Here is a 12810-nt window from a genome sequence, read left to right as displayed (position 1 = left end):
TGAATGCTTTAAAGTCAGGAATACGATAACATAAAGCTTGAAATGAATTAACTGTGGAAACGATAGTCGTGAACACGGAAGGAAACAGACCAGTCTGTGAAATTCTAGATATGAACAGGGAGACGGTGTGAAAGTTTTTCGTTGCAAAATTCCACAAAATTTGTGTATGGTTTATCAAGTGGTATACTTCCTGGCCAACTAGCTGTTGTCTTATGATACATTTTCAAACATCTGGAATAATAAAAATGAAACAATCTTTTTTACTGGTTGCTGAATTATTTACTTATAATTATTACATAAGATTTTTATTGCCAATGTGATATCTTGCTACCATAGATCTGTAAATATATTTTCAGATTAACGAACAAACCAGTGAATAAACAATACAGAGCAAATTGAAAACAGCAAAATACACAGCTCATATTTTCTGCTGTATTTAACTGTCTAAAATAGACATGAGAGTATTTGTCAGCCACTGAATCCAGAATCATCTTCCGGGTCTTTGTTTCCCATTATTAGGTGGAATCCATATTCGAAGATGAAGGATAGAAGCCCGAATAAAGCACCTATAAACAAAATAATTATTTTTAATAATATGGTTGAAGATTTGATTTTCCAGTCGATAATATATTCTGTAGATGTATTACAAATTAAACATTTTTTAAAATTATCAAAAATCTGTACAAGACTCAAATTATCAAGTAGGAAGTTAACTATGGCTTTCTTTCAAGTTGTTTAAGAGAGATATAGCAAATTCGTTTCTCATACACTGATAATTTAAATTTCATTTTAATCTTGGAGATGTTGAATGAGGACTACACCACGTTTTCCCAAGTTTTACAGTGGGTAGAATATATCATCCCAGTTTATCATGCATACTAATATAACATGATAAACGAAAAATAATATTATTAACTCGCAGTATGCTCCGTATAGAATTTACCCATAGACAAAACAATGAAGATTCCGTAGAATGCTTCGAGATTCAACGCACTGATGCCATCTCTCTGGTCGGAACTCGGGGGTCGAAGGCACTGGGAAACGTTGGTTAGTTCAGCTCCCATCCACATGTCCAGGAATCCCGATTCCATGATTATGCCAATACTGCAATATCGTTATAAAGTATAAAGTATACAATTACATGATCACTTTGTCACAGTTCGTATTCAGATCATAGCTATCCAAATAGATTTCTGTTCACTCTCTCTTAATGGATTAATGCACATTATAAATGACTACGTGTATATATATAGCCTATATACATATATGTGTGTGTGTGTGTGTATATGTATATATATATATATGTGTGTGTGTGTGTGTGTTTGTGTTTATTTGTATATATATATATATATATATATATATATATATATATATATATATATATATATATATATATATAGAGAGATATATATATATGATATATATAGAGACAGACAGACAGACACACATACAGACAGATAGACAGACTGACAGACAGATTGCAAGGTACATATGAAAGCAAATCTTACAGTGTATAAAAGAGCTTCTGGACTAAGTAGTTATCATTTAAGTGAAGTATTGTTGAGGGGCTCAATACTAAAATGAAGACCACAGTCTCAGGCTAAGTGGGAAAGGTAGGAATGCTGGAGAGGTTGGAAAGCAGATATTTTCAAAACATAGCATCGTTTGTTGAGCCGGTTTGCTTATGTTCCGATTGTAAATGAATGCTTTTAATATTTTTCTTCTTCGTATGAGAATGGAATAAGGGCGGAAATTATGGGTTCAATTTTTATTCGAAGAGCGATTCGGTTGACAGATTAATTAGGAAATTTAGGTAAGTTTTACCAAAAGTGTAATGCCTTGTCTGTCAATTTTCCCTATTTCTCTTTATAAAACCATAGACCTCCTTAATTCAGGGAAAAGTATAGGGAAATTGTTGAGTTTCTGTTCTTAAAAAGTCTGCCAGAAACTGACCGATTGCTTGTTATTGGAATAATGGAATAAAGTCTCTTATTTTTAGAGATACGTCTTGAAATAATTAACATTACTATGGAAAGAAATTTTGTTACAGTAGTGTCCACCAAAATAGTTCAGTTGTAAGAACTTTTAAATGTAGAAATAGTGGCTCAGAGATACATATTACTTTATTTTGAAGCAAGATGGGACATAGGTCACGGGGTAAGTCCACAAAAAATCTCTTCGTGATTCTAAGAAAAGAAAAAGTTAGAAAAGTAGAGTATAAAAAACAAACAAGGTAAATGCTGTTTGTGGGCAACACTGAACTAGTTTGAGCTCTTTTATGTGAAAACTGATTACACTTTTCAGAAAGTGTTTTGACCCGAGCTGTAGCGCAATTGAGTTACACTCTGCCCCTTGACCTGAAGCATATAAGAGGAAAGACCCAAAATTTTACCATGCTGCGGAATAATGTTCAGCTGTTGACTGTCGACCTGTTTTGAAGTAAGTTATCTACCGGGATTCTTCATTTTGTCTGCATTTAACGTGAACCACAAACCAGATATCGATACAGCAAAACAGTCAATTTGCAACCGCGTTAATTAAAGTGCAAAATGTGGTGCGGATATCAGATGTGTGTGAATTATCTTTAAGTCAGTTGTTTTAGGTGTATTAGGAGAAAAATTATTCTGTCCCAATAGAAACTTAAAAGGAGAGTCACCTAGCGGTGAGCTTCGCATAAGGATTACAAGCTGAATTTAGTATTGAACCGTTTTTTATTCTTTACATTGGAGGTTTAGCCTATATAGTTAATCGCATCCACTATGGCTTAGTAACTCATTTTATGGGGTGTTTCATGATTATTTTTGTCTTGCATGAGCTTTTCTTAAGACGAGATTACCTGAAGCTCATCGCTAAGGTTGGTTAGGCAAGAGTTTTGCCAAATCTTGATGTTATTTTTTGAAAACGATTTCATGACACTGTTGTGAATTCGGTTTAACATTTTAACCAAAAATGTTGGCTTTAGAATTTTTAGGATGATCCATTTAATATTCAGCCTACCATTAAAAAAATACAACCAATGCTCAAGTCCAGACTATTGAAAATGTAAATTGAGAGAAACCTCTAAAATGTTCACGAGAAATGCACACATTAGAGAGCAGTTTTTAAATATTAACTTACATGTTGTTTATTGCTGGAACATACGATGAATTAACCTGGAATGCCATGGCCATCATTGCATTTGTAAACACATATTGCTTTGCAATGTAAAGGTGACATTTCCCTGTGGTGCTGGAAATGAAAGAATCAGTTGAATTGATTTGGTCTGTAGGCAGCTAAGGGTAAGAAATTAATGAATGTATGACGAATAAATCTTTAGTGATGATTTCTTAGTGAAGGTCATTTTATTAAATTAGGCATACACACACACACACGAACAAATATATATATATATATATATATATATATATATATATATATATATATATATATATATATATATATATATATATATATATATATATAAAGCGAATCCACAGGAAAATGACAGATAGAAGTTCAGTAGGTACTGAACTTCTGCCTGTCATTTTCCTGTGGGATTCTGCTCATACACTGAAGTCACGTGCATCTACTGTGAATTTTTAAGCATATATGTATATATATATATATATATATATATATATATATATATATATATATATATATATATATATATATATATATATTGCCTTTATTTATATATGCATCATGATCCATATTTTCTTTATTTATATATTTATCATATTCCACATTTTCATGATTCATATATATATATATATATATATATATATATATATATATATATATATATATATATATATATATATATATATATATACACACATAAAACTTCTATCACAGAAATCACAAATAACTCGACAATGTCGCCGTTTTTCTCTCTAAGGCACTTTAAGGAAACAACATACAATGGAACAAGAGATTGCGAAGAAGAGTCGGTTTTATAAACAACACCTAAGAACACAGAGGATTTACATAACTGCCAATGCATACATACAAGGGACATTAATACTTTCTGAGGTAGGTCTTCAGGTCAGGAACAGATTTTGAGGATTATCTCAGGTAACTGTATAAATCAGAGGGACAATTTCAATGTAAATCTAGTGTATATAGCAAACAACAAATTATTTTTTTTAATTATAAAAAACATTTCTCTTGATATCATATTGTATAAAAATCTCTTTATTCTATTCAATGTTACTGAAAGCGTTACGTATTGTCCGTCCTGAATTCCTGGATAACGAAAACAGATCATTAGAAAACTAGGCAGGGACTCATATTATCCTTCTTACATATTGGATACTCGCTATAATAAAGCTGTGGGAACAATTTAAAATGAAAGTGACAGGAAGACGGAATTACCTCAGAACACCATTTGTTTGCCTTAGTTAATCGGTGTTGAAAATATTCCTCACCAAATAACAACACTATTTATAAAGTCCCTTTGTGGATTATGATTCACTTTATTTGGGCTAAACAAATAAGGGAATCAATGTCAGAATAAATCATCATAAATCTTTAGTTAGAACTGTCCTAAAAAGCAACACTTCTTTCGTACACCCAAGTGAAAAATCGCAAATTTCACCGGTCCAATAGTACTATGGTAAGAAGTTGTAAATAACATTAATATAACCCCAGGTCTATTAACTCTTGACCCCACTTCTGCAGGAGGTGTTCGGTGATCCTTTGCTTATCTGGTTACCTACGATAATCCTAGAGAGCTGTTCTTGACCTGGAGACCTACCGCAAAAAGTAATGACCTTTGTTGTTTGTAAAACCAAGACCTATTTGTAACTTTTTGCCATTTTATGTAGTTTGGTTGAAAATGCCTTGGAATAAAGATGAAATATCTTCCATTCCATTGTTTCACTTTGTCTTGAGTGGCCATATAATCTGTTTATATATACATACATATATATATATATATATATATATATATATATATATATATATATATATATATATATATACATGTGTGTGTGTGTGTGTGTGTGTATATACTGTATATATATATATATATATATATATATATATATATATATATATATATATATATATATATATATATATATATATATATATATAGATAAGATAGATAGATAGATAGATTATAGATAGATAGATAGATAGATAAACAAGATATATATAAGCAGATATTTCACCAATATAGAAAGTGAAACAGTATATATATATATATATATATATATATATATATATATATATATATATATATATATATATATATATATATATATATATATATATATATATATATGTGTATATATGTATGTACCCATACAGTGACATATATGGAACATCGGAGATTCGGTTTCCACATCAGGCTCATATCGCGTTTTAAATTTCTAAAACCTCTATCTGTCAAACCGTAGAGGTTTATTCAGTCCTAAATATTTTCCAATAAAAGAAAAAAGTAAGATAAGGAATTAATAAATCGCGCAATATTTATCGTGGTATTATATTCACCCACAGAAGCACAGAAACAAATTGTTAAAGCGACCTAGCTCAGGCATATACTTCCCAATATATCATTGTCCCTCCCATTACCTAAAGTCCCATGCCATGGACTTTTTCATGGAGGTCTCATTGTCCCTTCCATTACCTAAAGTCCCAAGTCCATGGACTTTTTCATGGAGGTCTCATTGTCCCTCCCATTACCTGAAGTCCCATGCCATGGACTTTTTCATGGAGGTCTCATTGTCCCTCCCATTACCTAAAGTCCCAAGTCCATGGACTTTTTCATGGAGGTCTCATTGTCCCTCCCATTACCTGAAGTCCCATGCCATGGACTTTTTCATGGAGGTCTCATCGCAGAGGGCAGCATACTCGCCCCTGGCAATGGCCTCCCTGGCAGCCCAACAATCAGGGATTGTCCCAGATACGTGAGTCACCACCTTCATCCGCACTGGATCGCCAGATTCCTGCAAGGGCCATAAATAATAAATGTAGAAGCACAGAACTTCCTTCATGAAATGTGATCTACCTTAACTAGTCACATTATCAAATAGGTGCAAATGAAATAAACTCATGTGTTTCAGAGCGATCGCATCATAGAGGTATCTGCAAATTAATTATAAAGTATAAACGGTCTTGCAAATTCAATACAGTACGCCATTGACAGTAAATGCTGGACACTGAAATATCATTATTTCTTGGAAATGTCTGTCAAGATTGAACAGGAAGTCTAACACCACCCTACCGCGTACAATGTGATTGTAAGACATGTCATATTTCAGTCTTGAATGATCCACTTTTCAGAGCCTAACCTATTATAAGATTACTATATACCCCACTGACAGTCGGCCTAAGAAACAGGAGATCAGAGCCTGCCCTATGAGCCTAAAGAGGCCCAGGAGGACTTTAATATATAACACTATATCTGAATGAAAGATATACCTAAATACAATCTTCAGTGATTCATCTTTTATATTGGACATGAAGCAGAGTACACAGATCCACTTACCATAAGAAACTTGGGCATCATCGACCCTGCCTCAAGTCGCCAAGGCAGAGCATCTTGGGAAACGAGGTCAGCCAAAGAATCAATAGGAATGACAACTCTAGGGACGGTCAGCATAGCGGTCAAAGTCCCGCTGTACAGTGACGAAAAGACTATCGTAGCGAGCAGCCATGATGACAGCAAGATCCTTCCGCCATTGCTCATTGGTATCCACTCAGAACCTGATACTTTAGAAGAAAATGGCGTGTGAATGACAGGGCATAGAAAAGAGGTGACAAAATTTTATATTAATTTACACACACACACATGTACATACATATATACGTACACACACACACACACACATATATATATATATATATATATATATATATATATATATATATATAAATATATAATAACAAGGTTAATTTCTTACCTTCTTGAACCACGTTCTCTAGAATCCGCTGAAATGCTTGTGTCACCGGAGTCTTCTCCTTGAAACTGTATATTACTTCTTCGCATTTGGTCACCAACGTCTTGGTAATTGCCATGCACAGTGCACTGGCCACTATAAGAATCCATACCTGGTGGGAAGATTGCATGGCCCTGGTTAATGTTCTTGTACGCCAGTGTCATTCAACCGTATCTCCATGCACATAATTCTTCAACCACTAACATATATTTATTTTCCTACACGCATGTATACATATAAACACTTATACACCAGTGTGCATGCTGCCTCAATAAAGACATCAAATACATGTGACATGCCACCATTTTCAGAAAGGCTGTGGCAGGCAAATAGTGGAGTTGGAAAAAAGTCAGAAAGTTCAAGACAAAGAGGAACAATATCCCACTGCGAAACACCTGAAACCACTCCTCAAATTACATGATATGGCTTCTTCTCTACAAAACACTTATTGAAGATTCATAAATACAAACTTGGAATGGAGAAATTCTGTGTATGTAAAATTGGATATGAACAGCAAATCCCTGGAAGCTGGAATGGGTGCAGGTTTTTCATCAATGTTCCTCCCTGTATATTCTATCAAGTATTAGAATATTTATGTCAGTGTTTGTGACAGCTGGTCATATGTTAACCTAAGCCCTCAGAAAATCAGTTTTTTGCCCTACAAGCTTCCTTATATTAATGTCTTTCGTATGAATTTTTCGTCAGGTTCCACGTCATATTCATTGTCAAATTCTGTTATTTCAGGCACAGTTTATCAGAATTTGTGCTAGAGAGGTCATTCGCCACTCAATCAAGAATAAAGATCTCCCGTAAACAGTGTTTGTTCAGCAAACAGAATTGTGCTGTTTGCTTTGCGGGAAACGCCATCAACAGTCTCGTATTAGAACAGATTCAGGTAGGTTATGTTTACCAAACACTTACAGTCTGTGACATTGTGCCAAGTTATCCTTCATTGTATGCATTTTGCTTCTCAAAATGATAAACCTTAAGCTATCGCCATATCTCTAAAGTTTCAGGGCAGTCAGTTCTTTCTGATATAGTGCAGAAACCATCCTATCTTTATGATACAAAGACTTCGCTCCATGTGTGTTGGTTAGCCAGCCTTCAGTTCCTCCGTCATATGGTAAGTGTTAAACGAATATTCATTAATTTAAGTGATTTTTTATTTCGCATTGTTTTGGAATTAATCGTGAGCTGAAAAATTATAATTTTTTGGTCATGATCAGCTTCTTACTCTTAGATTATTTATGCATTATTCATGTACTGCGGATATTGACTAGGCCCGAGTTCGAGTCTCCGGCCGGCCAACGAAGAATTAGAGGAATTTATTTCTGGTGATAGAAATTCATTTCTCGGTATAATGTGGTTCGGATTCCACAATAAGCCGTAGGTCCCGTTGCTAAGTAACCAATTGGTTCTTAGCCGCGTAAAATAAGTCTAATCCTTCGGGTCAGCCCTAGGAGAGCTGTTAAACTTTAATTTTCTCGAATTAAAAAACAAAACAATTCAAGTCAGTTCGTACTTGTAGCAATTTTTACTCATCTTGAATCATCGGTCATTACTAATCACTTATGCATTACTTATTCATTATAGTTGTCAGATATGGAATAAAAACTACCCACATTTTAGTTTGAAAAATCAAGAACTTCTAAGTCAAAAGTTCTCACACTGAGGGTAAGGAATCTTTCTCTTTCTCTGGATTTCTTTTCTCTCCCTCATTTATATATTTAATTTCCTGCATTTTCCAGCCTTAGTTTTCATCCACGGAAAGCTTAGGACCTTCCTCTGACACTTCTATCTTTAATTATTTTGGCTCATTATTCATTATTTTCCTTTCTTCGCGGATATCAATAATAGAATAAAACGCTGTCTGCGTCTGACGATGGGTAATAAACAGTTTAAAGTCAGTGTTTTCATTGGTAAATCTTTCTCCTGTAGACTCCTTACTTATCATTAGCCACGCAGTTCCCATGGAAGATTCAAATGGCATGATATAATACATATATATATATATATATATATATATATATATATATATATATATATATATATATATATATATATATATATATATATATATATATATATATATATAATATGTATATATTATAAACAATGATGTTCAAAAAGGAGGTTACAACTCTTACATTATTCTCTTTTGACTCATTGTTCATCATTTCTCATTTTGTGGTAATGCTAAAAGCACTGTTTGCCTTGTCCATACCTATCCTTAAGTGAATTTTTGATAGAGGAGTGCTTTAGATATTTGCCATAGTGATTTTGAAAACACTTTCGTGCTTTGAATTTTTTCTATCGTCACTTTGAATATTTCTCCTTCTTTGTGGCGAGTCTTTTCTAATGATAAGGACCTTAAATTAGAATAAATTTTGGTTTGTACCATAGCTTGCCTTACTTCATGTATATAAAGGTACCATTTTCTTCTCTTTGAAAGTACATTTTGGCGCTTATTCGTTTCTCAGCTTCTTTGTAAATAATTTTCTTTTTAGAACACGAATATCGGCGTTATTTTTTCGTAATCTGTATGGAAAATTATTAACAGCATAAAAACATTTTTACTCTAGATTGAAGAATGAAAACATTTTAGGTTAACAAATTTGTTCTATCATTTCTAAGTTATCATACCTGCACCATGAAATATAACCGTGTAAGCATGATGCTTAAACTTTAAGCAAAAAATTAACAGTTCTTTCAAAAAAATTCGTTTAATTTCTTTTTTAATCCGTAACTTCCACTAGATCTCTATGTAAACTGCCTTACCTTGTAAGTAAATGGCTTCAGAAATCCACCAACATCATTTTCAAGACCGGGCCTGATCATCAGGATAGCCAGATTATCGCTGTGAACAGGTCTCGAGAAATCACAGGCTGTCTCCCTCTCTGGTGTGATAGTGAACGGACCTACTGCGAATTCCACTTCCTGAAGCAAAATACAACTAGATAATTAAAAGATTTATGGAAGAAACAGGCTAAACTGTGTCAAATAGATTGGGAAGCAAAACATTTCTAGCCTTTAAAAGGAATATAAAATCGCACATTTAGAATGTGGCGGTATAACAAATCTAAGCAGATGGTAACACTTAAATAGACGACCAGTTGTTTCATTTTATCAAACTTCATCATGAAATATAAGAACGTCCACTTCCTTGATTTGGCGGCAATGATGATATGATGCATCAGTTCCAAGCGAAATGTTCGTCGTACAATTATTATAAAGTGAAACATACTAATAACCAATTAAGGTTTTTATCAGTGTAGAGCTCTGCCATCCGACATGAAAGACAAGTTTTTAATCTGACGTGCATCACATTTTCATCCCCAGACTGTGGAATTCGTCGAAAATCATTCTTTGACAAGAAACTTTTCTTATTTTTCCTTTAAAGTTGGGAATGAAAACGAGTATCTGCTGATATTCAGCAGCTAGTAAATATGCTTTTAAGGATGATTGGAAATACTGAAATCTTTACTACTGAGAAAGTTATGTTATGCCATCATTACCTTTCTGTCTACCATTCCCATCATGCCATTCCAGGATCCATCGGGCTGTTTGGCACCCCAGAGACCATCTGGTGGACGTATGAGGGTGTAACTGTTTGGGGAGATAACATGACATTTGCTTATATTGAAAATACCGCACTAAATAGGCCCTATCATTGCTAGACAAAATACCGCTGGCATTACTTACTGTGACGTAAACTGAATTTTTTTTTACAGTGAGGAACCCAGTAACCTTTTCTTCACTAATCACTGTTGTTTAGTTTTTATATTAAACAGGGAAAAAGATTCAAAATGTAAAACTTATGGACTTAATTACTATAAGAAACACTAAATAATTTCCAAGCAAATTTCTATGACAATTAAAATCTAAAACGTTACTTACTCAAAACCATAGAACTGGGCAAACATGTTCACAACGTGTCCCATGGGACCTGAGATCTCTAAAGTTCCATCTGGCTTATCGGTCACGATCGTGTACGGTACCCACTGGAATTATATCACAATTTGCAGAAACTGAATTTAGCTATTTAACGTGAAGCCTTTGTCAGAATGTGAAAGAACGGAAGATTGGAAGGAGGTACAGATTATTGGTAAATGATGATACCAAAACGTTAAAGGAAGTGTATAAGACAATAATGAGACTAGCATTGACATGTGGAGCTGAAACATGGCCGATTACGAGAGCGCAAGAGAAGAAACTGGATGCTCTAGAGATGAAAATGCTGAGATGGATGTGTGGAGTGATAAAAATGGATAAGATCAAGAATGAAAGAACAAGGGGAACTACTAAAGTTGCAGAACTATCAAAGAAGGTCCAGTAAAAAGATTGCAGTGGCATGGCCATGTGATGAGAAGGGAGGAGAGTGACGCAGACTCTGGTGCCTGTTGGGAGAGCGAGACGAAGACCAAAGCAAAGGTGGATGGATGTTGTTAAAGAAGATCTGAGAGACAAGCGACTGTCTGAGGGCGATGTGTTTGACTTAGCCAGGTGAAGGAAAGCTGTCAAAAACATTGACCCCACACAGAAGTGGGAGAAAATGCAGAGAAAGAAGAAAATTATATCAAATATATGTTCGCCTAATAGGAGCCGTTTCTAAGGTAAATCCCTACTACTACTACTACTACTACTACTACTACTACTACTACTACTACTACCAGGCATGCCTGCACAGGGAAAAGGCTTTCTAGATAAATATATTTTTCTTCAGACAATTTTATTTAAAGATGGCATTTCAAAACCAGTCAAAAATCATGAATAAGACAGCCCTTTGGTAAGTTATATTCAGAAATTAATATATTTGATCTTATTATATTGTGGTTGTCATGACGGATTATCGCTAAATACGTACATTACTTACCGTCTCCGCAGCAATTTTTAGATGGGTTCGATTTGGGAACATAAGTAGAATCTTCAGTCCTTTGCAGCCTAATGGAATCGAACTGGAACCGCACAAACTTTGTTTTGCTCTGCGAGGATAAGTGAATTATTGTAAATCTTTGTCCAGGGATAACTAATTTATGTCCTAGAGAAAATGTATTCAAATTACACCCAATGCCTGGGTCATTTGCTCGTACAGTTTGTAGTTCTCCTGCTACACTGGGATACCTATGTTGGGGCGACTTTTAGTTTTCTGTAAAAGAAAACTGTTGAGATGGCTTTGTCTGCCCGTCCTCACTTTTTTCTCCACCAGATCTTAAAAACTACTGAGGCTAGAGGGCTGCAAATTGGTATGTTGATCATCCACCCTCCAATTATCAAACATACCAAATTGCAGCCCTCTGCCGCAGTAGTTTTTATTTTAGTTAAGGTTAAAGTTAGCCATGATCGTGCGTCTGGCACCGCTATAGGTCCCAACAACACATGCCAATACCGGGCGGTGGCTGAAAGTTTCATGGGCTGCGGCTGAGAGTTTCGTGGGCCTTGGCTGAGAGTTTTATACAGCATTGTACGCTGTACAGAAAACTTCGGCGCAATTTCTACTGTTTTATTTGTCCACCCATTTGCAAGGAACTTTCAAGCGGCGATATACAGAAAACAACTCTTAAAACCACTGTAGGCTGCCATTCACGACCCATGAATATCGTTTAGATATATATAATCCATTTGATTACTTGGAATCCTGACAGTTTTGTGTTTCATCTAAAGTGACATAAAACTTACTGAGATCGTTATCAAAATAGTGTTACAAACTAATGAGTCTGTAATGAAAAAGGAATTCTGGCTCACGTCATCAAGAGGAGGAGAGAAAATATGGTATTTTTGCTTAGATTATTTTATACAAAGTTAAGTAAATCAGCTGTAAGGAACCTATAATCTACAAATTGTATGTGAAACTTGACTACACAATTAAGGAGAGATAATAGAAAAT

General features: G+C 34.5%; 1 protein-coding gene across 1 annotated transcript in view; it reads right to left on the bottom strand.

Moving 5' to 3' along the window:
- Nucleotides 1–468: 468 nt before the first annotated feature.
- Nucleotides 469–12810, bottom strand: part of LOC136848525 (glutamate receptor 2-like) — a 15004-nt gene continuing 2662 nt past the window's right edge. Inside the window, exons 2-10 of the mRNA XM_067120796.1 lie at nucleotides 10824–10927; nucleotides 10442–10532; nucleotides 9705–9863; nucleotides 6891–7038; nucleotides 6476–6699; nucleotides 5782–5933; nucleotides 3118–3228; nucleotides 944–1104; nucleotides 469–566 (exon numbers count right to left, since the gene is read on the bottom strand). Of these exons, the coding sequence (XP_066976897.1) occupies nucleotides 469–566; nucleotides 944–1104; nucleotides 3118–3228; nucleotides 5782–5933; nucleotides 6476–6699; nucleotides 6891–7038; nucleotides 9705–9863; nucleotides 10442–10532; nucleotides 10824–10927 (1248 nt within the window). The remainder of the gene's footprint in view (nucleotides 567–943; nucleotides 1105–3117; nucleotides 3229–5781; nucleotides 5934–6475; nucleotides 6700–6890; nucleotides 7039–9704; nucleotides 9864–10441; nucleotides 10533–10823; nucleotides 10928–12810) is intronic.

This window comes from Macrobrachium rosenbergii, chromosome 19, assembly GCF_040412425.1.
Source record: "Macrobrachium rosenbergii isolate ZJJX-2024 chromosome 19, ASM4041242v1, whole genome shotgun sequence".
Taxonomy (NCBI): domain Eukaryota; kingdom Metazoa; phylum Arthropoda; class Malacostraca; order Decapoda; family Palaemonidae; genus Macrobrachium; species Macrobrachium rosenbergii.
Note: the sequence above shows the minus strand (reverse complement) of the source record. Positions and strands in the feature narration are given on the sequence as shown.